The 25,485-nt window shown below is 42.4% G+C and overlaps 1 protein-coding gene across 4 annotated transcripts in view; it reads right to left on the reverse strand.

Annotated features, from left to right (window-relative positions):
• The window catches only part of kdm5a (lysine demethylase 5A), a 42,604-nt gene that overhangs the window by 1,679 nt on the left and 15,440 nt on the right, over window positions 1–25,485 (reverse strand). The window contains exons 4-33 of one of the 4 annotated variants that reach the window (XM_088988732.1): window positions 24,994–25,190; window positions 24,663–24,884; window positions 22,897–24,501; window positions 22,206–22,283; window positions 20,119–20,241; window positions 19,802–19,972; window positions 19,545–19,715; window positions 17,956–18,034; window positions 17,802–17,893; window positions 17,570–17,728; window positions 15,830–15,949; window positions 14,109–14,267; window positions 12,723–12,904; window positions 11,897–12,059; window positions 10,414–10,533; window positions 10,136–10,330; window positions 8,853–9,034; window positions 8,660–8,784; window positions 8,430–8,580; window positions 7,023–7,143; window positions 6,758–6,934; window positions 6,481–6,659; window positions 6,264–6,402; window positions 4,207–4,386; window positions 3,558–4,118; window positions 2,322–2,480; window positions 2,109–2,237; window positions 1,899–2,046; window positions 1,604–1,824; window positions 1,075–1,533 (exon numbers count right to left, since the gene is read on the reverse strand). In XM_088988732.1, the coding sequence (XP_088844858.1) occupies window positions 1,075–1,533; window positions 1,604–1,824; window positions 1,899–2,046; window positions 2,109–2,237; window positions 2,322–2,480; window positions 3,558–4,118; window positions 4,207–4,386; window positions 6,264–6,402; window positions 6,481–6,659; window positions 6,758–6,934; window positions 7,023–7,143; window positions 8,430–8,580; window positions 8,660–8,784; window positions 8,853–9,034; window positions 10,136–10,330; window positions 10,414–10,533; window positions 11,897–12,059; window positions 12,723–12,904; window positions 14,109–14,267; window positions 15,830–15,949; window positions 17,570–17,728; window positions 17,802–17,893; window positions 17,956–18,034; window positions 19,545–19,715; window positions 19,802–19,972; window positions 20,119–20,241; window positions 22,206–22,283; window positions 22,897–23,043 (4,890 nt within the window). In that variant the 5' untranslated portion in view covers window positions 23,044–24,501; window positions 24,663–24,884; window positions 24,994–25,190. Of the gene's footprint in view, window positions 1–1,074; window positions 1,534–1,603; window positions 1,825–1,898; window positions 2,047–2,108; window positions 2,238–2,321; window positions 2,481–3,557; window positions 4,119–4,206; window positions 4,387–6,263; window positions 6,403–6,480; window positions 6,660–6,757; window positions 6,935–7,022; window positions 7,144–8,429; window positions 8,581–8,659; window positions 8,785–8,852; window positions 9,035–10,135; window positions 10,331–10,413; window positions 10,534–11,896; window positions 12,060–12,722; window positions 12,905–14,108; window positions 14,268–15,829; window positions 15,950–17,569; window positions 17,729–17,801; window positions 17,894–17,955; window positions 18,035–19,544; window positions 19,725–19,801; window positions 19,973–20,118; window positions 20,242–22,205; window positions 22,284–22,896; window positions 24,502–24,662; window positions 24,885–24,993; window positions 25,191–25,485 lie in introns of all 4 variants that reach the window. The other 3 variants (XM_088988734.1, XM_088988731.1, XM_088988730.1) reach the window with 3 other exon arrangements.

A 25,485-nucleotide genomic window follows, 5' to 3' on the forward strand; every position in this document is an offset into this window, starting at 1 on the left:
TGAAAAGTCTGTTAATGTGTGATGCGTAAATCTATTTCAGGTATTCTCGTGCTGTTATCACCGATGGATATCCTGTCGAGGAACATGTTTGTGATGAACTCAAAAGTGTACAACACCGTCGCTGAAACAAATGGGGATCAAAATAGTTCTGAATTAAAGAAGGAGCAGCCTTTTTTCCCTGTTGGTCATTTTTCTTTAACTCATTCACTGCCAGATGTGCAGAAATGTGTCCACCCCAGTGCCAGGGTTTTTGTCATTGTCACGCGAATTCCAGCACCCACAGAATATTGAGTTTTCGGACTGCATAAACATTCACTACAGCGTTAGAAACCTTAGTCTCGCTTATTTCGTTAGGAAAAAAAAGTTACAGTAAAGTCTCGTTATATCGATATCGGATATATCGATAGTCCCGGTTATATCGATACTATTTCTATGCACGCACTGAGAAAATTACATGCAAACAGGGTCGGATATATCGATAGTCCCGGTTATATCGATATTTTTCGGACTCCCTTGAATATCGATATAACGAGACTTTACTGTAATTCCTAAGTTATATGGGTCTGGAGTTATGTGGGCGTGAAATGGGGGTAACTATCCAAAATACAATGCAATACATACATTTTATAATTAAAATAATGCATTTCATTTCATTTATAAGCGCCTTTCAAAACTCTCACGGTCACTTTACAGTCACAGGTTGAGTTTTTCTGTGGGTGAGCAGCGGCAGCCACACGCGCCAGCGTTCACTCAACCCGGAAGAAGCTCAAATAGACACAAAGCTAGCTTGCTAGCTAATAGATACCGTCGCTAATAGATAGCTACCTAGCCAGCTAGATAGCTAAACGATAGCTAGATACAAAGCTAGTCAGACGGCTAATAGATAGCAAATAGATAGCTCGGTATGTAATTTTAATTATCACCAACAGTGTTAAATATTGCTCACATCACATGCTCACGTGTGACTTGAGTTATTACGTGATCCATTAACGTGTTTATAATTTTTTTTCTTTTGGTACATCGTGACGACCTGACAACGCTAAACGTGATATGGCGAGTGAAGCAAGTCCTCACCTTGTCTTTACACGGTCTTTGGCAGTTTTTGGCGGCGCATACGGCGTTCTCGTCATTGGAGTCTTCGGCACCGGACCACTCGTACTTGGAGGGGATGTCCAGAATTTTCTTCTCCTTCCTTTTCTCCAGTGCCTCTCGGATTGCTTCGGCTTTGGCGGCCGCTTTCTCCTTCCGCTTCCTCTCTTTCTCCTCCTTGGCTAACCGTTTCGCTAGCTGCTTCATCTCACGGTTCTTATCCAGACCCAGTTTCAGTTTCTTCTTCTTGGGTTTACCACCGAGGCCGAGCTCCTGGCCGGCGGCTCTTTTTAGTTCCTTGGACTTGGGCGGCCGGACGCCGGAGGAGGACATGAGGACGTGGTGATGGTGGTGGTGCTCGGCTCGTTCCATCTTGCGCTTTCTCTTCTTCTCCGAATCCTTGATCTTGATTTTTAGAGACTTCTCCATCGGACCATCATCAGGCTGTGAAAGAGACCAGTCAAATGAGCTGGAATGTGAAGCGACTGGTCTCAGATTAACCGGTCCCAGATACCTCCATAACCTGAAGAAATCTCTCCTCCAAGGGCGGATGCGTGGCCTGCAGGATCCTCCAGATGTGCTGAGTTTCATCCAGAGAAACCTCCAGAAGGTCACCAAGCATCATCAGGTCCTCCAACTGGGCCTTGGCTTGCGGAGACAGTTCCAGCACCGGCGGTTCCAGACTGCGAGGAACCAGAGGAGTCTTCCTGGGCTGCTTTCTTGGCGTTGTAACATCTGGAAGACATTTTTGTTTCAGGCATCGGTGTCATGGTCATCGTTTGAGGATTGAGACAAGAGAGAAGGCTCACTTTGGACAACAGACTTGGAAGCGGAGGAGTAGGCGTGTTCGGCGCAGAAGGACGGCGTCGCAGTCGGCCACATGTGACTAACCACTTCTTCGGACTTAACCGGGATCTCGTCGTCGCAGAAGAGGTACGGCTTGATTTCACCTGGATCCTGGAGACCAAGCGTTGGTACCCTCGCATGGATCTTTGAACGACGGATTGCGAGATCTTTACCTTTGTGTCATAACCGTACGTCTCCCGGATGTCCTCATCCGAGTCGGTCTCCTCGTCGTCGTAGTCTGCAGACTGTCGAGGTGACGTGGCTCTGCTGAAACCTGATTGCTGGAAGGTCTGGATGTGACCCTGGAAGACAAACCCCCAAAAACCCTGTCAGATAATTGCTCCGTTTTCGTTAAACCAATCAAAATAGGCATTCATCTCTCCGACCTGCAAGTCGGGATTGGCCGCGGCTTTCTGGAGCTCGGCGTTGATGATCTTCTCCGTCTTCTCCCGTGCGGCTTGTTCCACCATGCGCTGGCTCAAAACGGATAACTTGGCCAGGGCGGACGACAGTTCCTCGGTGGCCAAGGCGCGCCGGGCCCGGTCCTGGTAGCAATGTCGACAATGAGTTCAAAACCCGCGATGAAAAGAAAGGAGCGTGAGCGCAGAGCGCCGATGCGTATGTGGAACTGTCGCGGCTATGAATTGGAGCGGATTTACGTGGCAAAGGAGATGTGAGAAAATGCACCGATGCGTATGTGGAACTGTCGCGCTTTGGAATTGAAGCGGATTTACGTAGGACAGATGTCAAATAAGGTGTCGATGCGTATGTGGAACTGTCGCGGCTTGGAATTGAAGCGGATTTACGTGGGAAATTATATGTAAGACAATCTATTTTCGTCAATGGATGCGACAGCTTCATGTTTGCTTTTAACATTTTAGCTTGTCGCAGACGTGCACATTTCAATATGATGTCTATGATTCACTGGTGAAAAGGATGCTTTGATCCTCTCCCCTTTCATCGAGGATTGCTTCATACAACAAAGCGGGTGCAGAAAGTGCTTAACTCATTCACTGCCATTCACACATTTATTTGGGAATTGAAGATATGACGTAGAGTGCCATTCCTGAATTAGTTTTGTTTTTTTCTTGCTTGGGTGCCAATAAAGCGCTGGCCAGAACTCTGGTAATGTTATATCCCTCCCACAAGGGAGCAACATAATTTGGGAATTAACTCTTTTTCTGATCTGATGAAAGAGCATCTAAGGTTTCTAACGCTGTATTGAATGTTTATGTAGTCCTAAAACTCAATATGGGTCCTGCAATTTGCGTGGCGATGACAAAAACCCTGGCACTGGAGTGGACACCTATTTGCACATCTGGCAGTGAATGAGTTCATGAATAAATAAGATTTTTTCTTGTCATTATTAATAATGACCGTTTGTGTCTTTTGTCATGTGTCACATTTGTTATTTAGTTTTTGTTGTTCTTATGACTTCAAGATGGCGTTGCAAGAGTGGCTGCCTATACAGCAGCTCCTGTATTTTGTTTATCTACTTCTTCCTTTCCTTTCCATCACTTTTCTGCTATGAAATGGAAATTTCTCCACTGTGAGACTAATAAAGGCTAATCCAATTCAAAGTTAGCCACGCGAGGGGATTTGGGGTGTCAAAAAGGGCGTACCTGCCAGCTCATTGCCCGCTCAGTCAAACACTGGAGGGCCTCCCCTTCCGGTAGTTTCACAGGAAGCTTCTGCAGCGACACCAGCAAAGACAAAATGGTCTCCAACCTGGGCCGTCGCGATCGTTGGCAAAGCGGGCAGAGAAATTTGGAGTCCTTGCTGTTACTCTGCCAACCGGCGCCAAGTTTCTTCTGGGTTCCCGTTTTGGGCAGGGGTACGCAAACGCCGTGGAACCAGTCCTTGCATAGCTCGCACTGCAGCATGAAGCCGCTAGCCGTCTTGCGGCACAGGCAGAACTTGACTTCCTCGATGCGGTCGGCCATGGCCATCTTGGCCAGATTGGCGGCGCGCAACGAGTGGATGGCCTCAACCTCTTTCTGCTCTTTGGCTTTGAAGGCGGCGACCACGGTGGAAGGGTCTCGCGCCTCATCCGGGTTCTCGTCGTGGTCAACCAGGATGTCGGGCTCCAAGCCTCCACGCTCCTTCTCCAGGAGCTCCCTCACTCGTTTCCGCTTGCTCTTGCTGTTGCCGTACACGCCGATGTCCAGGCGAGGACTGAGGACCTTGAAAGACCACGTGGATCATCACCAATCGGGTTAAATCCGACGATTTGGTCGATTTTGCGCTCTAATCTGAGATACGACAGCTCACCTGGATTAGCGTGTATGTCGAGTTCTTTTTGAGAAACGTTCGGCCGGTTCTCTCCCGCCAGGCTCGCGCCGAGGCCACCTGAGACTCCACCTGGGCTAGCGGATCCAGACGGACAGGGATGGAACGACCCCGCGCCAGTAGGCTCTCCAGTTGCTCCAGGTAAGCGTAGCTACTCCCGCTCTGTGTGGATGCAAAGGTCTTTGTCGGCGTCCATTTTGAAGCAAATGACATACAGTAAAGTCTCGTTATATCGATATCGGATATATCGTTATATCGATACTATTTCTATGCACGCACGGAGAAAATTACATGCAAACAGGGTCGGATATATCGATAGTCTCGGTTATATCGATATTTTTTTCGGACTCCCTTTGTCTTTTTATTTATCTGGCTAGCTGGCTACCTAGTATATCTATTTGCTATTTAGCTAATCTATTTGCTATCTAGCTATCTAGCAAATAGATATAAAGCTAGCTAGCTAGCTAATAGCTAGTTAGCTTTCTATGTATTTGAGTTATTCCCGGTTGAGTGAACACTGGCACATGTGGCGGCCGCTGCTCGCCCACAGAAAAACCGATCCCTTGACTGTAAAGTGACCTTGAGTTTTGAAAGGCGCTTATAAATAAAATGTATTCTTCTTCTTCTTCTTTTCCTTTTGGCTTTTCCCCTCAGGGGTCGCCACTGCGAATCAATGTCCTCCATCTATCCCGGTTTTGTGCATCCTCTTCTCTCACACCAGCTACCTTCATATCCTCTTTGACCACATCCATAAACCTCCTCTTCGGTATTCCTCTCGGTCTCCTGCCTGGCAGTTCAAGGCTCAGCATCCTTCTCCCGATATAGTCACTCTCTCTCCTCTGGACATGTCCAAACCATCTCAGTCTGTCCTCTCTGACTTTCTCTCCAAAGCCTCCAATATGAGTTGTCCCTCTAATGTACTCATTCCTGATTCTATCCAACCTGGTCACTCCCAAAGAAAACCTCAACATCTTCGGCTCTGCTATCTCCAGCTCTGCTTCCTGTCTTTTCTTCAGTGGCACTGTCTCCAGTCCAAATATCATGGCTGGTCTCACCACTGTTTTATACACTTTTCCTTTCATCCTTGCTGAAATCCTTCTATCACACATGAAATGTATTATTATTACGACTACTACTACTACTATTACTACTATTCGTCTGTGTACTATTACTACTATTATTACTATGACTACTATTACTATTACTATTACTACGACTATTACTACTATTCGTCTGTGTACTATTACTACTATTATTACTATGACTACTATTACTATTACTATTACTACTATTTGTCTGTGTACTATTACTACTATTATTACTATGACTACTATTCGTCTGTGTAAACTCTCAGTCGTACAGGAGTGGTCCATCGATGAGAAGGTTTTTTGTAAATTGTAAAGAGGAGTACATTGGGGAGACTCAACAAATTCTCAAAAAAAGACTTTATCAACATCGCAGGGATAATACTAGTGGGCCTCAATCGGCAGTACATTTGCACCTAAAAGCTACTAACCACTCATTTGACGACAATGAGGTTAAAATCTTAGCGAAAGAACATAGATGGTTTGAAAGGGGGGTAAAAGAGGCGATTCTTATAAAACAACAAAATCCTTCATTAAACCGGTCTGGTGGTGTGAGGTTCAATTTGGATCGTTCATACAATAGCCTGCTCAGGCAAAACAGGTTAGGCAACTTTCGCAATGCTGATGAGGGTCGTTATGCTGATGAGGTGATACCGGGGGGAGTGGGGGTAATAGGCCAATCGTTAGTCAGGAATGTAGGAACAATCAGTGGGGCCACAGGGGGGGGTCCCGCGCCCCCCCCCCCAACCTGAGAGTAGGGACCTATCATAGCTGTGTCCGGCGCCACTAGGTCTGGACATTAGGGATATATAAATGGGGCCGATTCGACCAGTCAGACTTTAGTTCGCTGACGAAGTCTCTTGGATAGGAGGCGAAACGTCCGAAACCTTCACTTTTGTACAGATGACGGCTGAAGAAACCTTCTCATCTATGACTACTATTACTATTGCGTACCTGAATGGCGTCCACCTTGGCGCTCCAGTCTTTAGCTTTTTGTAGAGCTTCTCGCAGAGCCAAAATATTCGGTAGGTATGCGGGAATATTCCTCGCCTCCAGGACGATACTTTCCAAGGTGACCATGCTGTGTCGAGGCCTTATTTTTTTTCAAGACAAACGGACACGAGTGACTGCCAGATTTGGACGCGGCGGGCGATGAAATGCAAAGCAATACCTGGCCTGCAAGCAAGCGCGGGCTTTGTCTTCCCATTTCTCAGACACCGTGAGGATCTCCTGGAGTTCCGCCATTGCCTTCTCCACGGCGTGATGGGGAGCCAAGCCCACCCCGGAATCAATGAGCCGCTTCATCAGCTCCAAGGTGACACGGTGAGGCTCCGTCAAAGTGATCCGGACCTTGAAACGGGCAGCAGAAATCATTTGGGAGATTTCACATTGTGACAAAAGGGGTTCAGATTGGCCTCAATTAGGACATGGAGGACAGTTGACCTCACCTCATCGAGCCAACGGGCTTGCTGGAGTTCCTGTTTGAGGCGAGGAAGCTCCGGTAGCTCCACATCCAGGCCGCTGCCAAGGTCCAGAAGGGCCTGCAGCTTGGAGGAATCCGGCAGCTCGTCGGCTAACGCGATCTGGGCTCGTTCGTGGAAGTCTTCCACGTTTTCGAGTAACTCCTGAAAACGCGAAAAAATAATCATATCCATTTTTTTTTACAAATGTTCTATCAAAATAAGATTTTTAATGACGCAAACGTGGCCCAACCTTCACTTGTTTAGCTTGGCTGATGATGCAGGGAAGCCTGTAAAGCTGCTCCACAAAGGCCTTCAGCTCGTCCACAGTCAGCTTGCTGCGGGTCCGACTGCTCTCAGAACGCAAGCGGCTGCTGTGGATGGAGGAGGACGGGAAAAAAAAATACATTTTATTTATATGTGCCTTTCAAAACTCTCAAGGTCACTTTACAGCAACATGATATGTTTTTTTCTGTGGGTGAGCAGTGGCAGCCACATGCGCCAGCATTGACTCAAGTCGGAATAACTCAAATAGATAGAAAGCTAGCTATTAGCTAGCTTTCTATCTATTTGTTAGATAGCTAATACATAGCTAAATAGATCGATAGCTATCTAGCCAGCCAGCTAGCTAGATATCCTGCTAGGTAGCCAGCAAGCCAGATAAATAAAAAGAAGTGAAGAAAGGAAACTTTTCACACATGCACCGCCGTTACTTCAGAGTAATGACCAGGGTGGGGGGAAAAAAAATAGGACAACAAAAATATTCACTAGAGCACAGGTGTCAAAGTCAAGGCCCGCGGGCCAAATCCGGCCCGCCACATCATTTTTTTCGGCCCGCGAAAGCAAATCAAACTTGTTAAATTCCATGATGATTGCTAAAATTTGAGCCAAAATTTCACATTTTTGGATGTCAACCACAATAAAAGTCATTATTTTTTACTTCAGGTTTGAAAACCAGTTATTCATTAATTTGCTGTGTGCTCTATATGTAATATTTGAAGGGATTTAAACATTCTAATGGGTTCCCCAAATTCATAACGGCCCTCGAGAGGAAACCATAACTACAATGTGGCCCGCGGCAAAAAATGACTTTGACACCCCTGCACTAGAGCGTTAGAAACCTTCAATTCTCTTCTTTCATCGAAAAAAAAAACTGAGTTAATTCCTAAATTATATGGGTCTGGTGTTATATGAGCTTGAAATGAGGGCAGCTGTTCAAAATACAATGCAATACAGAATAATTGGTTTGTATAGCGCTTTAACAACAGCTAAAGCTGGAACAAAGCGCTAACATACAAAAAGAGAAAATGCTGCCCCCTTGCGGAAGGGAAAAAACATTGCCAGAGGTCTGGCCAAGCGCTTTATCGGCACCCAAGCATGAAAAAACAAAACCCGAACAAATTCTGGAATGGCGCTCTACGTCATATTTTCAATTCCCGAATACATTTGTGAATGGCAGTGAATGAGTTATATGGCTCTGGAGTTATCTGAGCTTGAAATTGGGGTGGCTGTCCAAAATACATATGCAATACATAGTGCTTTAACAACAGCTGAAGCTATAACAAAGCACTAACATGGACAAAAGGGAAATGCGCCCCCCCCCCCCCTAAATTTATGAATGGTAGTGAATGAGTTAAACAAACATGTGATGTCACCTTACCTGTGTCTCTGCTTGCGACTAAGCAACATCTGGGCGACAGAGGAGCAAGTCTCGGCTTCTTTCACCATTTCTCGGAGGCGGCGGAACAGAGAATTTTCCGGGTACTTCCGGTCTTCCGCGTCCTCCAGCAAAACCTTGAGCTCAATTAGGTCTAGGCGAGACGGGACGATTATTTTAATCAGCAATTTGTCATCAGAGATGCTTTTTTTTTGTGGAAGATAGTGAGGAACCTTTTTTGTTCTTCTGATCTGCAGCCAAGGCCTCATTGATCCTTTTGGCCCAGGTGTCGTACGACTGCGCACGATTCTTCACAAGCTGCAGCATAGCTGGAAGCTCCTCCAAATCGTAGCGGTACCTGAAGAGAAAAAAAATTCTACCTACGCACCAGGAAAGTCACGGGGAAAAAAAATCCAAAGATCTTACCTGAGGCACTTGTTGCTGAGAGGGCATTCGCAGAGATCGTCTGCGTGGTGGAGACAAACCAGCCGTTCGGGACAGCAAGTGCAGGTGAGCGCAGACAGGAAGCAGGTGGTCTTGCATTTGTGACACTGGCGCTCGTCGTCCGGGACGAGTTCGAAAACTTCCTGCTCGGAAGACAGCACCCCCTGCGGGCAAAAGGAGAATAATTCATGCGTGATCAATAACCTGATATAATAATAATCATACATTTCATTTGTAAGCACCTTTCAAAACTCGCAAGTTCACTTTCACGTCACAGGATCAGTTTTTCTGTGGGTGAGCTGCGGCAACAACACGCACACAACCGCACTCAAGTAAATAGACAGTAAGCTAGCTAGCCAGCCAGTAGATAGCTAATAGATAGCCAACAGATAGCTACCTAGATAGCCAGCAACTCAGATAGCTATATAGCTAAGAGATAGCTAAATAGACAGAAAGTCAGACGGCCAGCGAGACGATAGCTAGCCAGATTGCTAGCCACCCGGATAGCCATATAGCCAATAGAAAGCTAAATAGTGAGAAAGGTAGCTAGCCAGCTAGTAGATAGCTATCTGTTGGCTATGTAGCTAATAGATAGCTACCTAGATAAAAAGCCAGCCAGCTAGTAAATAGCTAATAGATAGCTAGCGAGATTGCTAGCCACCTAGATAGCCATATAGCCAATAAAAAAGCTAAATAGTGAGAAAGCTAGCTAGCCAGCTAGTAGATAGCTAATAGATAGCCAACAGATAGCTACCTAGATAGCGAACCACCCAGATAGCGATATAGTTAATAAATAGCTAAATATATAAAAAGACAGCCAGCCAGCTAGTAGATCGCTAGCAAGATTGCTAGCCACCTAGATAGCCATATAGCCAATAGAAAGCTAAACAGTGAGAAGCTATCTAGCCATCTAGTAGATAGCTAATAGATAGCCAACAGATAGTTAGCTAAATAGCCAGCCACCCAGATAGCTATGTAGCTAATATATAGCTAAATAGATAAAAAGCCATCCAGCTAGTAGACAGCTAATAGATAACTAGCCAGACTGCTAGCCACCTAGATAGCCATATAGCCAATAGAAAGCTAAATAGAGATAAAGCTAGCTAGTCAGCCAGGAGATAGATAGCCAACGGATAGCTACCTAGATAGCTAGCCACCCAGATAGCCATGTAGCTAATAGATAGCTAAATAGATAAAATGCCAGCCAGCCAGCTTGTAGATAGCTGGATCGAACTGTAATCTAAACGGCTCAATAAGCGACGTACCATTTCTCGGACTGCGTTTCTGAGCCGGGTTTCCTCTTCCATCATTTCCGCCATCTCCTTGACAACGGCGGCGGCTAGTTCCACGTCCAGGCTCTCGGGATCGGCGGCCATCTTGCAAAGCAGCTCGTCATGCGAGAAGACGCAATAGCGGCGAAGGCGTCGGTAGTGGGCCACGCACTGGCGGCCCATGGGTAACTGGTGAAGGACGGATCCAGATTGAGATTCAGATTCATTGAGAGGGACGTTATTCGATCTTGTTTACGAATTTCGGAACTCACCCAGTCGGCGGTGCAGAAGTTCACAGCCTCAGCGAAATTGTAACCCTGGTTGAATCCGCTGTGGTAAGCTCTCGGAAAGGTGACCACAAATTCTCCTGCGCACTGATTGGTCCTGTATACCTACAAAAGACGATTAAACTCTTTAAAAACTTTAAACACTTTATAAAAAGTGGTGCAATTTTAAAAAAATGTAACAATGATCTGTGGGAGAACGTTTGGAAGGTGAGAATATACAGTGATACCTCAGCTTACGAACTTAATTGGTTCCCAGAAAGTGTGTGTAAGGCGAAAAGTTCATCTGTCAAACATTTATTTCCCATAAGGAACAATTAAAATGAGAATGATCCGTTCCCAGGTCCCCATAAAACACTATTAAATAATTATTTTATGTATAATAAATGTGCTATTGTATTGTAATTAAAGAAATAAACTGTAATGTATACTAAAGTTGTTTTATTTACCTTTGTGATGGTCGATGTAGTTGCCTTTCGATGATATACAAGTGAAGTTGCCGTGCTTTCTCGGCGGGAATACCCTCACTCACAATGTCCCCTGCTAGCTGCTTTTCGTTAATCCAAATCAACAGACGTTTTTAAACTTCTTTGATTGCCTGAGAGCATTGCTTAGACAACACAGAAACACCCTTAGCCACACGTAGCAATAGTCGACTTAGCATATGGGTACTGGGACGCTAAGTCACACAAACGCACACCTTGTTCGTGATTCTCGATGATCTCCTTTTTCTGCTTGACCGTAATTTTCTTTTGTGTCCTCTATGGCCGAACACTAGCCTGTGGTGGGGTCTTTTTCGGTCCCATAAGAGCAAAAGTACTCAACTCAATAACAAACCACGTCTGCACTCAAAGGGGGTGTGGAAAACTAGTCCGCTGTTCGACCGTGTGTTTTGATGTTCATCCGCTGAAAACTAGTTCGTCATTGGATGGTTTGGTTTGTCCGGCGAAAACTAGTTCATATTCCATGATGATATTCTCGCAAATTTAATGTTGGTAAGGCGAAAAGTTCGTTAGCTAAAGTGTTAGTAAGCCGAGGTATCACTGTATGTTTAAGGCTTGTCGAAGTAACCTGCATTGGATTGTACTGAGAAATAAACATCAAATAAAACCTATGCTCTATAAAGTACATGTACAACTGGAGAGTATGTGACTACTATAAAAATGTTCGTATGTACCGTCGTTCGTAACTCAAATGTCCGTAAGTAGGGGAGCGTCTAAATTTGGCCTTTTTTTGTACCCATACACATGTATATTTAGGGTTCGCTACATCACATTTTTTCCTCTACCGCGGATTGTCCCGGTCGGCATTAACCGTGATAAACGAGGGATGACTGCAATGTATTTTCTTGACTGATTTCTCCACTAACAAATGACGGCGGCCATTTTAACTTGCCATATTTAACCACAACCATGTCCACCATTTTGAAAATTGTACGAGCGTGAGCTAGTGTAAAGTATCGGTCACATACAGGCACGCCGTGCTCCATGAGGACGTTGGGGTTCATGATGGTGACCAGTTGATGGAGAAGGTCCGGTTGAGATTGAAACAGCTCCGGAGCTAGTTTTTTCATCACCGCCTCCAGTTGCTCCGCTGCGGACGCTGGGACTCCATACCAAGTTTTGGGCTCGCCCCTGATGACCAAAGACAAAAATTGATTTATTATTATTATTATTCATAATAATAATAATAATAATAATAATAATAACAACACTGCGAGACTAATAAAGGCAAATCTAATCCAATAATAATAATATTCTGAAGAATAATACTATTTATAATAATAATAATAATAATAATAAATAAGAAGAACATTAACAATAATAATATTAATTAATAAATGCTAAATAAATCAGGAAATTATTATTAATTTCTCCACTGTGAGACTAATAAAGGCAAATCCAATTCCAATTCCAATTATTAGTAATGATAATAATATTAATAGTGATGATAATAATATTAGTAATAATAATATTAGTAGTAGTAATATTAGTAATAATAATATAAATAATAATAAGAAGAATCATGATAATCATAATATTAACAATAATATCAATAATAATAATCATCATCATAGTAATAATCATAATCATCATCATCATAGTAATAATCATAATAATAATAATAATAATAATAATAATAATAATAATAATAACAAAAGACGGAGCCCATCTCAACTTGCCATATTTAACCACAACTATGTCCACCATTTTGCTTTATTTTTTGCATTAATTATTATTATTATTATTATTATTATTATGTGATGGTGACAATGACTTTTTTTTGGACAATCTCACCAATGAAGGAAATTAATGGAGTAACTCCAGTGGTCCTCGATGTGCCAGCAGAAGGAGGAGAAACACATGCCGACATAAAGCCAAGGCACCTTCATGCCCGAGATGTCCACGTTGATGTGCGTGAGGACCGATTGCTCCAGTACTGGCATCTTGTTCAGATTCCATCCGGAGTTGGCGTACTCCTAAAAGCAACAGTAATAAGAGATGCCATTAACTCATTCACTGCCATACATTAATTTAATCAGGAATTGAAACTATGACGCAGAGCGCTACTACCGAATTTGTTCGGGTTTTATATGGGTGCTGATAAAGCGCTGGTCAGACCTCCGGGAATGTTTTTTTTTTTCTCTTCCACGAGGGGGCAGCATTTCCCTTTTTTAATGTTGGCGCTTTGTTATAGCTTTAGCTGTTAAATCGCTATATGAACCGATATGTGTGTATGTATCGCATTGTATTTTGGACAGCCACCCCCATTTCAAGCTTAGATAACTCCAGAGCCATATAGTAACTCATTCATTGCCATTCACATTTATTCGGGAATTGAAAATATGACGTAGAGCGCCTTACCCGAATTTGCTCAGTTTTTTTTTTTCCATGCTTGGGTGCCGATAAAGCGCGGATCATGGCCTCTGGCAATGTTTTTTTCTTTTCCACAAGGGGCAGCATTTCATTTGTTTCCCATGTTAGAACTTTATGATAGCTTCAGCTGTTGTTAAAGCGTTATATAAACCAATATGTATGCATTGCATTTTATTTTGGACAGCCACCCCCATTTCAAGCTTAGATAACTCCAGAGCCATATAACTTAGGAATTAACTTTTTTTCTGACGAAAGAAGAAAGAAGAGAGTATAAGGTTTCTAACGCCGCATTGAATGTTTATGTAGTCTTAAAACTCAATATTCTGTGGGTCCTGGAATTTGAGTGACAATGACAAAAACCCTGGCACTGCAGTGGACACATTTTTGGCACATCTGGCAGTGAATGTGTTAATCAAGAAATCAATTGAAATACTAAATACTTAGTACTGCCTGGTGCTTTCTACTATCTTTGTCACTATCTTTGTCACTGCTATATTTCTGCCCTCATTTCAAGCTCATGTAACTCCAGACTCAAATAAATTAGGAATTAACTCTATTTTTTGATGAAAGAATAAAGTTAAGGTTTCTTACGCTGCATTGAATGTTTATGGAGTCCTAAAACTCAATATTTTATGGGTCCTCGAATTCAAGTGACAATGACAAAAACCCTGGCACTGGAGCGGACACATTTTTTTTGCACATCGTCCGGCAGTGAATGAGTTAAAAAAAATTGTCTATCCAACTCCGCTATGTACAACCATCTCATATTATGAACTTATCTAAGCGCAGTAACATTGGTGGTCTCACCTCCTCATCTCCCAAAAGCCTCCTTTTGCCGTCTCGAACGGGGAACCCGCTGCCCACATCCTTGGAGCTGATGTCGGCGCCGTACTCCACGATGACGTCCTCCTCGATGCTGCTCACCAAGCGCCAGAACTCTTTCTCGACCAGCTCGGTGGGCACCATCTGCGAAATGAAAAGACAACGTTCTTATCAAAAGCAAAAACCGAGATCACAAAATATTGAGATCAATTTAGTGCTTATACAATATAATACATATTGATTTATATAGCACTTCAACCATAGCTGAAGTTGTAACAAAGGGCTTAACCTGGACAGCTATCATATAAAGGAAAATAAAGCAGTCACAAAGATAGTAGAAAGCACAAGGGAGTATTTAGTATTTAAAGTTAGTGCTGGATTAACTCATTCACTGCCAGACGACGTGTAAAAATGTGTCCACTCCAGTGCCAGGGTTTTTGTCATTGTCACTTGAATTCCAGGACCCGCAGAATATTGAGTTTTAAGACTACATAAACATTCAATGCAGCTTTACTTTATCCTCTTTGAGCCTGCATTTAGACCCCGCGTAACAGAGAGCGTTATGAGTCATTTTTTTCCTTTTCTCTTCTTTCTGCTTTCATTGTATTGTATTATATTATACAGTAAAGTCTCGTTATATCGATATCGGTTATATCGATAGTACTGCTTATTACGATACTATTTCTATGAACGCAAGTAGAAAATTTACATGCCGCAGGATCGGATATATCGATAGTCCGGTTATATCGATATTTTTTTCCCGAGAATATCGATATAATGAGACTTTACTGTATTATAAAAATGGTTATACAGTTATATTATTGAATACATTACTAGTCCTTACATGATTTGTCTTACTCACCTACTTTTTGTTGTTTTAAAATGGAACTACTCCAGCGCATTAACAGATGTAGAAGTGAGCTGTATGTTTTTCTTTTCATTTTATTGACTGTATGGACCTGTGAAATCATAATAAACTGTGAATTGAAAAGAACAAGAAAACTTAGATTCTCTTCTTTTGTCAGAAAAAAAAGAGTTAATTCCTAAATGATATTGGTCTGCAGTAATATGACTTTGAAATGGGGTCAGGTGTCCAAATAACAATGCAAGACCTGTATATACATATTGGTTGATATAGCGCTTTGAAAACAGCTGAATCTGGAAAAAAAGCGCTAACATGGAAAAAAGGGGAATGCTGCCCCTTGTGGAAGAGAATAAAACATTGCGAGAGGCCATGGCCAGCGCTTTATCGGCATCCAAGCATGGAACCCCCCCGAAGAAATTTTGGAATGGCGCTCCATGTCACAGGTGTTAAAGTCAAGGCCCGGGGGCCAAATCTGGCCCGCCACGTCATTTTATTTGGCTCGTGAAAGCAAACTCCATGATGCTTGCTGAAGTCCGAATCAAAAATTGAATTTGCCGTATGTAAACTACAATAACAAGAATTATTCTTGACTTCAGATTTGAAAACTAGTTATTCATTAATTTGTCGTGCGTTTTATATGTAATATGTGAAGGAAGATGAAACATTCTAATGGCTTCCCAAATTCATAACAGCCCTCGAGAGAAAATGTTAACGAAAAAAGGAGTTTGACACACCTGCTCTACGTCATATTTTCAATACCCGAATTAATACCGTGAAAGGCAGTGAATGCGTTAAAAAGTACTTTGTGTGAGGACGTTATTTTTCAAAAATGATTACATACATGGACCGGCATGTTGAAATAGTCCGACTTGAATTGATCGGCCATTTCTCCGAAGCTCTGGAGCGAGTATTCCCTCACAGCTTGCTCAAAGCCAAATGCTTCTCTGGGCTTGCTGCACTCCTATGTGGACAAAAGAGGCGTGTTGTAAAAAAAATAGACTGGGGAAAAAAATCGTTGTGCAAGTTTACGAACTTTCCGGTTTATGAACGTTAAATTTATGAAAATTTTACCTTGGCATACAAACTTTTTTTGGGATACACACGGAGCTGCCTCAATGAGTGATGTGTCGTTCGCGAATGAGCCCGTTCTTCTAACAACAAAATGGCTGCCGACTTTTTTTGTCCTCTATTCCCCGCCCCCAGTCAACAGTTAAAGCCACGTGATTGGTCAAGAACGCAGCAGTGACGGGAGGTGGTTTAAACATTAAAGAAACAGGCAGACGACAGTGAGAGAGTTTCAACTTTGATAGTTCAAAGGCAGAGTGTAGACTGCAAGGTTAAAATATCCCATCAATCTGGCTCCACAAACAACCCGCACAAGCCATCTGTACACTTGATGCAAAAAGCTATAAACCCAGCTAAACAGAACACAATTGATGACGAACTAGATAAAATTATCGCAGAGAAAGCACCTACAAGGGATCATTCCTCAAGATGGTGAAAGAAGAAGGTTACATTCCTTATCAAGTGTTTAATGCTGATGAAACTGGCGACTCCATGCCATCAACGACCATCACAAAGGTAAATAAAACTTTTAATATACAGTACAGTTTATTTCTTTAATTATAATATCATAGCACATTTACTATACATAAAATAAGGTATATTTTGTGTAGTTTTAAAGGGCAACCGACGTCACTTTTTTGTTTTTTAACTGACATCAGAAAAACGTTTTATAGCATCTAAAATATCCAAAACACGCAGTATGATATTTTTATTCAAATGCAAAACATGTGACGTCACACCAAGACGTCTTGCATTGCTGGAGAATAAAAACAATGGCTTCAGATTCGGATAAGATGCCTTCTTGTTACACATCCAGTTATGAATATGATTCAAATAGTTCTGAAGAGGAAAGCATACATGTTTGCAATCGATTAAAGAATTTATTCCGTCTCATTTTGAGGCAAACAGGCGGGGGGGGGGATGTCTCACCCAAAAAGAGGCAAGAAAATTGCCATCGAGCTGTGAGGAATGAATCAGCCCGTTTCCACAGGCTGATAAATTCGTTCCATGGAGCTTGGACTCCCTTTGCTGGTGGCTTTTGGATGTAACACATGGTTTTCAAAAAAACAAAAACAAAAAACAGTACAGCAAGATACATTGATGTGATGGAAAGACGCTACAATGCGTCTTTTTTACGGTCAGGAGGCGGTCCTTTTCTGACGTCACGTGAGGACTCGTCACCAACTCAAAAACAAGACTTCCTGAATGTTCAGCGCGAGTCTTAAAACGTAAAATATAGCTATATGCGATGGAATCTGCCCAGTAGAAGTCATTTGAAGCCATTTTACAAATTATGGACACAACTTGTCCGGAGACGTCGGTTGTCCTTTAAGGCTTAAAAAATTATAAAGTAGAAAATTATGTTTTATGGGGACCTGGGAACAGATTATTCTCATTTTAATGGTTTCCTATGGGAAATTAATTTTTGGGATACACACTTTTCGCCTTACACCCTCTGTCTGGGAACCAATTAAGTTCGTAAGCCAAGGTATCACTGTAGTCATACGAGTTTTACCTCTGCGACGCATTTGGGGCAGCGCCAGTCACCTTTGGGCACATCTTGCAGAGGTGGAATCAGACAGAATGTGTGGTAGCTGTCGTCGCAGCCGTCGCACAGCAGGAGTCGATCCTCCTCGTCGCCACGTCCGCACATCAGACAGAAGTAGAGGTCGATCTGCGGGAGCGTCACCTTCAAGCGAGGGGAACGCAAATCCCGTACGCAACGCGAACGGCGGCGCGATACTCACAAAGTTGACTTCCAGCGTCTCCTTGCGAGGTCTCATTTTGATGGCGAAGGCTTGAGCTTTGAGGTGACGATGTTTTTTGTGGTAGCCGTCGTCTAGCGAGGAGATCGAACAGTTTTAGGATGATGATGATTAGCGAGGAAAATAATTTTCTTACCTGCTGACACAATTTCCAAGTCCACCAGCTTTGGACTTGTAGCAAAAAGTTTGAGGCCTTTGGGCTCTTTGTTTTCTCTCTAGAGAAAGAAAAACAACAACATAAAAAAATTAGATTAACTTATTCGCCGCCAGATGTGCAAATATGTGTCCACAGCAGTGCCAGGGTTTTTGTCATTGTCACTCAAATTCCAGGACCCACAGAATATTGAGTTTTATGACTAGATAAACATTTAAGACAGCGTTAGAAACCTTAGACTTTATTCTTTCATCAGGAAAAAAAGAGTTAATTCCTAAGATATATGGCTCTGTAGTTATATGAGCTTGAAATGATGGCGGAAATAAAGCAGTGACACAGATAGTAGAAAGCACCAGGGAGTATTAACTACTTAATTTAATACTTGATTAACTCATTCGCTGCCAGATGTGCAAAAATGTGCCTCCTGCAGTGCCAGGGTTTTTGTCATTGTCACTCGAATTCCAGGACCCACAAAATATTGAGTTTTAGGACTCCATAAAAATTCAATACAGCGTAGGAAACTTTAGACTCTCTTCTTTCATCAGAAAAAAAAAAGAGTTAATTCCTAAGTTGTATGGCTCTGGAGTTATATGAGCTTGAAATGAGGGCGGATGTCCAAAATATAATGCAATACATAGATAATGGTTTATGTAGCACTTTAACAACAGCTGAAGCTAGAGTATTTTCTTTCATCAGAAAAACACTTTTAATTCTTAAATGATATGGATCTGAAGTTATATGAGCTTGAAATGAGGGTGGATGTTCAAAATACAATGCAATATATTGGTTTATATAGCACTTTAACAACAGCCGAAGCAGGAACAAAGCCCTAACATGGAAATAGGGGAAATTCTGCCCCCTTGTGGCAGGTAGAAACCATTGCCAGAAGTCTGGCTAAGCACTTTATCAGCACCCAAGCATGAAAAAAAAACCCTGCACAAATTCGGGAATAATAATAATCATCATAATCATAATAATTATAATACATTTCATTTCTAAGCGCCTTTCAAAACGCTCAAGGTCACTTTACAGTCACAGGATCAGTTTTTCTGTGGGTGAGCAACGGCAGCCACACGCGCCAACATTCACTCAACCCGGAAGTAACTCAAATAGATAGAAAGCTATGGCGCTCGACTTCATATTTTCAATTCCTGAATACATTTGGGAATGGCTGTGAATGAGTTCATGGGAGCATTGGCCACGTGAGCTTTGATTAGAAAATGTACAAAGCGCTTAACCAAACGAATGGCGCTAGTGCTAAAGCTAAAGCTAGCTGAAGGAAAAAAATAAACAATAACGCACACAATCGTGACTTTTTTTGTCAACAATCTTAATTTGGAGTTTTGCGTCCTATTCACGTCATATTATTATTACTACACATAAGTAAATAAAACAACTTTATTATACAGTGTAGTTTATTTCTTTAATTACAATACAATAGCATATTTATTATACAGAAAACAAGATATATTTTGTGTAGTTTTAAGGTTTATTTCTTTAGTTCTTTTAGTTGTATTCTTTGGTGTACCGTGAAAAAAAAAAAAATAATGAAGTTTTACAAGTGAAGTCACCTCCGACTTAAGTCGCCTGGAGCGTCTTTCGGCCAGAGGACGCTCTTTCACCTGCGCCGCACCAACCTCTCCGTCTTTGTCTTCATTTTCTTCCGGGTCGTCGTCCTCCGCCGCCTCTTCGCCGACACCCTCGTCCACTTCCTCGCCGCCGTCGCCCTCCTCGTATAGTTCCTGGATTCCCTAACGGGAGGCAATGAGTGAGAAATTGAATATTAATTTTTTAAGACATAAATAACGTGATAATAAATCGGGCTTACGGTGACAGTAGCCCCTGACTGGAAGAGCTCATAGGGGTAAAGGATCCTCTCATAGTGGGAACGCAGGAGTGAGCCGTTGCCTTTCCCCGGCGGGAAACCCATTCGGCTACTCACTTTGGACCACCTCTTCTCTTTACACGCCGTTACAAAGCCCCCTTCCGATGACACAACCTAAAAAGGCACAAAAATAAACCAAAAATTACACGAATTGGATACATCCATGGCGGGTGTGCTGTAGCTTAGCTATTAGCTGTTTTTGGCTAGTAAGACATGAAATGACTCATCAAATCCACCGTGTAATTGACTTCAAATTTTACCTTGCTGAGTTGATAAAGGTCCAGGACTTTTCGTTCCACGTGTGGAAAACGAATTTTGCATCCTTGCAGCTCCCAGAACTTTGCTATTTGATCCAGGAAGTTGAGCTTTACCCGCGTGAGTGCCTGGAAAAAAAAAACAAGAACAAACTATTCCTACTTTTTCCCAATCATCTTTATTGTCTTCATGCATTCCATGAGCCCAAAAGTCCTTTGCTATTGTCCTATACCAGGGGTGTCAAAGTCATTTTTTTGCCGCGGGCCACATTGTAGTTATGGTTTCCTCTCGAGGGCCGTTATGAATTTGGGGGAACCCATTAGAATGTTTAAATCCCTTCAAATATTACATATAGAGCACACAGCAAATTAATGAATAACTCGTTTTCAAATCTGAAGTCAAGAATAATGACTTTTATTGTGGTTGACATCCAAAAATATGAAATTTTGGCTCAGATTTTAGCAATCGTCATGGAATTTCACAAGTTTGATTTGCTTTCGCGGGCCGAAAGAAATGATGTGGCGGGCCGGATTTGGCCCGCGGGCCTTGAATTTGACACCTGTGTCCTATACTGACAAAACTGGATTTCAAATTTAAAAAAAATATATATTTACTTGTAATTCATACTTTTTTAACGCTCCCATTAATTTAACAAAACGCAAATATGAAAATCTCCCGATTTTCAATTGCTGCTGTGGACTGCAAATTTCCCCATTGGGGGACAAATAAAGGTATTCTGATTCTGATTCTGATTTATGATTTCTGAAACTTAATGGACAACCGACGCCACCGGACAACTTGTGTCCATAATTTGTAAAATCACTTCAAATGACTTCTACTGAGCGTATTTTACAAAGATTCCACCGCATATAGCTATATTTTATGTTTTAAGACACAGGTGTCAAAGTCAAGGCCCGCGGGCCAAATCCGGCCCGCCACATCATTTTTTTACGGCCCGCGAAAGCAAATCAAACTTGTTAAATTCCATGATGATTGCTAAAATCTGAGCCAAATTTTCATATTTTTGGATGTCAACCACAATAAAAGTCATTATTTTTGAATTCAGATTTGAAAATGAGTTATTCATTAATTTGCTGTGTGCTCTATATGTAATATTTGAAGGGATTTAAACATTCTAATGGGTTCCCCAAATTCATAACGGCCCTCGAGAGGAAACCATAACTACAATGTGGCCCGCGGCAAAAAAATGACTGACACCCCTGTTTTAAGACTAGCGCTGAACATTCAGGAAGTTTTGTTTTTGAGGTGGTGACGATACATACCGTGACGTCATGATAGGTATTGTCACTGACCAAGAAAGCGACACACAATGCATTTTGCGGTACTTTGTTTGGTCTGAAAACTTCGTGTTGATGGCGAAATTAGAAGGAAAACACATAAATAAAGTGATGGTGAATCGTTGGGTGTTGCAGCAAGACTACTATTTGATACTAGTTGACACAAATTCCCAGCAGAAAAATCAGTTCATTTTCAATGGAGCTTGGGCACCATCTTGTGCATTTTCTGGGACGCTACGTTGCTGTCATTGACGGCTCGAATTGATATGGGAGGACTCCTTTAATCGATTGAAAACATTTATGCTTTCCTCTTCAGAACTATATGAATCATATTCATAAGTGGATGAGTAACAAGAAAGCATCTTCTCCGAATCTGAACTCCGTGAGCCCATTGTTTTGTTTCTTGAGCAAGGCAATATGACCTGGCGTGGCATCACAAACTGGGGGGACTTTTGAAAATCCCCAGTTTCGAGCTGATTTGTGGCAGTTTTTGGACACTAAGTCATTTCTATTGGTGTTTTGCATTTGACTAAAAATATCAGTCTCCATGTTTTGGGTATTTTAGACGCTATCAAAGTTTTTCTGATGTCAGTTAGGAAACAAAAAAAATGTGTCGGTTGTCCTTTATCATGTATGGATGGGGTGCGGTTTTATGTCACCAAGATGGAATGTTGTTGTTTGTACACTGAATCCACCTTTACAGAGTACAAAAATTGACTTCTTCAAAGACAAAAAAAACAGGAAGGACGCATACTACTTCACAAATTTGGTCAAAATGATGCGAACGAACTCACCTCAAGTTCGTTCAATCTTTGAACGCGAGGAGTGAACCGGAAGTGACGCACATCGCACGCAAACGGAGGCTGCCAGTCCTTTTTAAAGAGGGGGAAAACAGAAAAAAAAGGAAAATTACTTGACGCATAAAAGTCAAACAAGAGGCTTGATTACGATGAATTTTCCTAGCCAGTGGCACACGACGTTGAACGAAATTGTGACTTTGAAGTGGGATGTGGCCCTTTTTCCATTGCTGTTTTTTAGTTTGGCTTTAAAATGTACTCTTTTGTATTAAACTAAAATCGTGCGTTCAAGGTAATTGCTAAAGTTTCTAACGGTTGCTTTGAGGCCTACGCACCCGATAACAATAAAAATGAGGCGTGACTGGGCTACCTGAGGCCCGACGTCGAGTTGACGTTGCTAACGTAAATTAGCTAGCTGAATACATTAAACATTTTGTGGTATTTATCTTATTTTCCACATTTTGTGGGTGGATGGATAGAATGTTTTGGGGTTGTTGATATACGATTACGCCATGTTACATCAAATGAAAGCGTCTCAATGATGGAAGCCTTGTGTGACCTCTAATTGGAGTGATGGGAAATGGTACTATTTTTCTAAAAACAGGCCAACAGAAGAGGAAAAAAATCCACAGGACAGATAATAAATGCAATTATTATACTGTATGTTTTTTTGTGTTCTTCAGTTTACCTGAGGCGGTCTGATCTTGCAGATGCCAGTTTTCTCGGCAACGGGTCGGATCTTGTTGATAAATCCAAGAGGGTCCGAGAAATCCTCCCAACTTGGCTCAAAAACGGGACATTCGGGCGGGGGCACAAACTCGCCGATTGCAGACATGTTTCGATGTTTTTTTCCCTTTACCCCGCTCGACAAGAGAATTGTGTTATCCTAAATATTTCCAAGTTAGTTTCACCAGGCCATGAGTGGATCCAAATGGTCCTCGTCGCGTGGAACTTCCTCCATCATCTACTTCTTGGTGTAAATCACGTCAATGACGTTTGGGATCAGAGGTGAAATGAAGAGATTTTGGACGTTACTCCAACTCGGATTCATGCAAAAAGCTTGGATTTGACGCTCTCTGTCGCCTCTCCTACAGTGGACGGCAGGCAGTGTCAGTCCAAAACGCCATCACATCTTTTCCGTCACGGCGTAGATACACAGCTTGGGAGAGTGGACGTCTTGATCCACCAGTTGATTCCCAAAACACAAATGTTCTTGGAAATAGAGAGAAAACAATCCAGAGAAAGAACACAATCCAGGATAGCGATTTTAGCCGTGGGTGCTAACCTAGCTCGGTGTGTGTACCTGAGTTACTCATGATTTCTTCGCGATGCTGCACTTCACTCAAGTGGACTGTCGCCGAGAAGCGTACCGCCTCTTAATATATCCCACCGCTACTGATAAAATCCATTATTATACATCCAAATCGGTGATTATCGTACATTGTTGATAGATGCCTTCATTTGACTCCGCCATTCATTGACGCGTACGGGAAACTAGCACCGACGGGCTAATGTAGTTAGCTTAGCCACCGAACGTTGCGCAGCTAACTTTGGCTAAAAAACGCCGCTTTGTCGGGATTTATTTGACCTATTTTCATTACGAATGTGTTAGTCGTCGCGGTTAAAATGTAAAAATATCAACTGTTATGTTTATGATGTGACTTTTTATTAATTTAAAGTCGTCTGTTTTTGTTTTTTGACACACTGATTGTGATCGCGCCTCTTGTGGCGCGGAGGCGACATCGACGATAATAAACGGTTACAAAAACAAAACAAAAAAAAAACGGATTGTAATGATAATTGTGCGCTTGTTTTATTGCGTGCATTTAATAAAACAAATATATTATGTATTTGTTGGTTTGTTTTCTTCAAAGGGAGGGGTATGTTTGAGTTGATTCAATTTAATATGTCACTGACCGTTTTTAAATATGCCTTTGAGCGCTTTTGGGAAAAGCGCTCCCCCCACCTGGACGTCCAGAAGATGGCAGCACCTCTCCGAATCTCCTGCCCGCAGTCTCCATCAACCTGACGCGTCTGCCTGCGGCTGCCTTGCTCGCCCACACCGGCAGCGGAAGTCATCCCTGCGCCTCGAGGCTGGTCATTTCCTCCGTTTTTTTTTTTGTGGTTTGTCCCACTCGTGGCGGACCCGCAAGAGACGTTCCCGGGTGGGATGGACGTGACGTCCCCCCTGCTGTCTTTGGGCCCAGACAGGCGACTTAAATTGTTTTGTGGTCACGCATTCCAAAACTCCTCCGGAGCGTCTTTCAGACAGCGGTGACCAAAATATCAGCTCCTGCCGTCACAACATCACACAAAAATATGTTTCTGATGTTAATTGCAACGTGTTTTTTGGCATTTTTAGGGAGGGGGGTGGTTGGAAATAATATAATATTCAATTGATTTTCCTCGATGTAAAAAGACAACAATTAGCGGTAAGATTTGTTTTGCTACCACCTGTTAGCGCCTCTCCAGACGAGTTGGCAGCAAAATGGCTTCCAGCCTCCATTTGAGGTTGTTGTTGGAAGTGGTCAGGATGCTGTTTCCCCCTCTTCGACCACTCACACATGAATGTTGTCATTATGGTGTGTGCGGTCGTGGTGGTGGTGGTGGTGGGGGGTGTTCTCCTTCCAGGGACTCTGCCCTTGTATGGTCGTTCCGCTGTTGTTATTGACGTTCCTTAGGAAGTGGATTCCTCTCGTTATTTCAACATTTAATTTTGAATAAAAAGTAGCATGTTTGCTAAACGCCTCATTTTCCTCAATGAATCGTTATTGATTTTGCTTGCCTGCATTCTTGCTGCTGCAATGCAGTCACAAGCCATCCGATGGGTGCTAAGGTGTCCTGTCGCCTTTTGGACACCAGAGGGGGGCAGTCGAGTGATAAAACACGCCACACTGCGGGACTCGAACCCGCGACCTCTGCCCTGTGAGGTGGATGTGCTCATCGGCCTGGAAGGGAGTCATCGGTCCGTTTTTGTTGGTTCTGTATGAGTGAACAAGGTGAGATAAAATGAGAAGTTTGTCAAAAATGTGATGTGTATTTTCTTATTTGCTATCTTTGTCACTGCTTTATATGATAGTTGTCCATGTTAAGTGCTTTGTTACAGATTCAGCTGTTGTTAATATTAATAATAATAATAATAATAATAATAAAAATAAAAAATAAAATAAAAAAATAATAAAATAATAATAAAAATGATATGGATCTGAAGTTATATGAGCTTGAAATGAGGGCGGATGTTCAAAATACAATGCAATATATTGGTTTATATAGCACT

The sequence above is a fragment of the Hippocampus bargibanti genome, linkage group LG22 (genome assembly GCF_051943395.1).
Source record: "Hippocampus bargibanti isolate YZ-2025 linkage group LG22, ASM5194339v1, whole genome shotgun sequence".
Classification (NCBI taxonomy): domain Eukaryota; kingdom Metazoa; phylum Chordata; class Actinopteri; order Syngnathiformes; family Syngnathidae; genus Hippocampus; species Hippocampus bargibanti.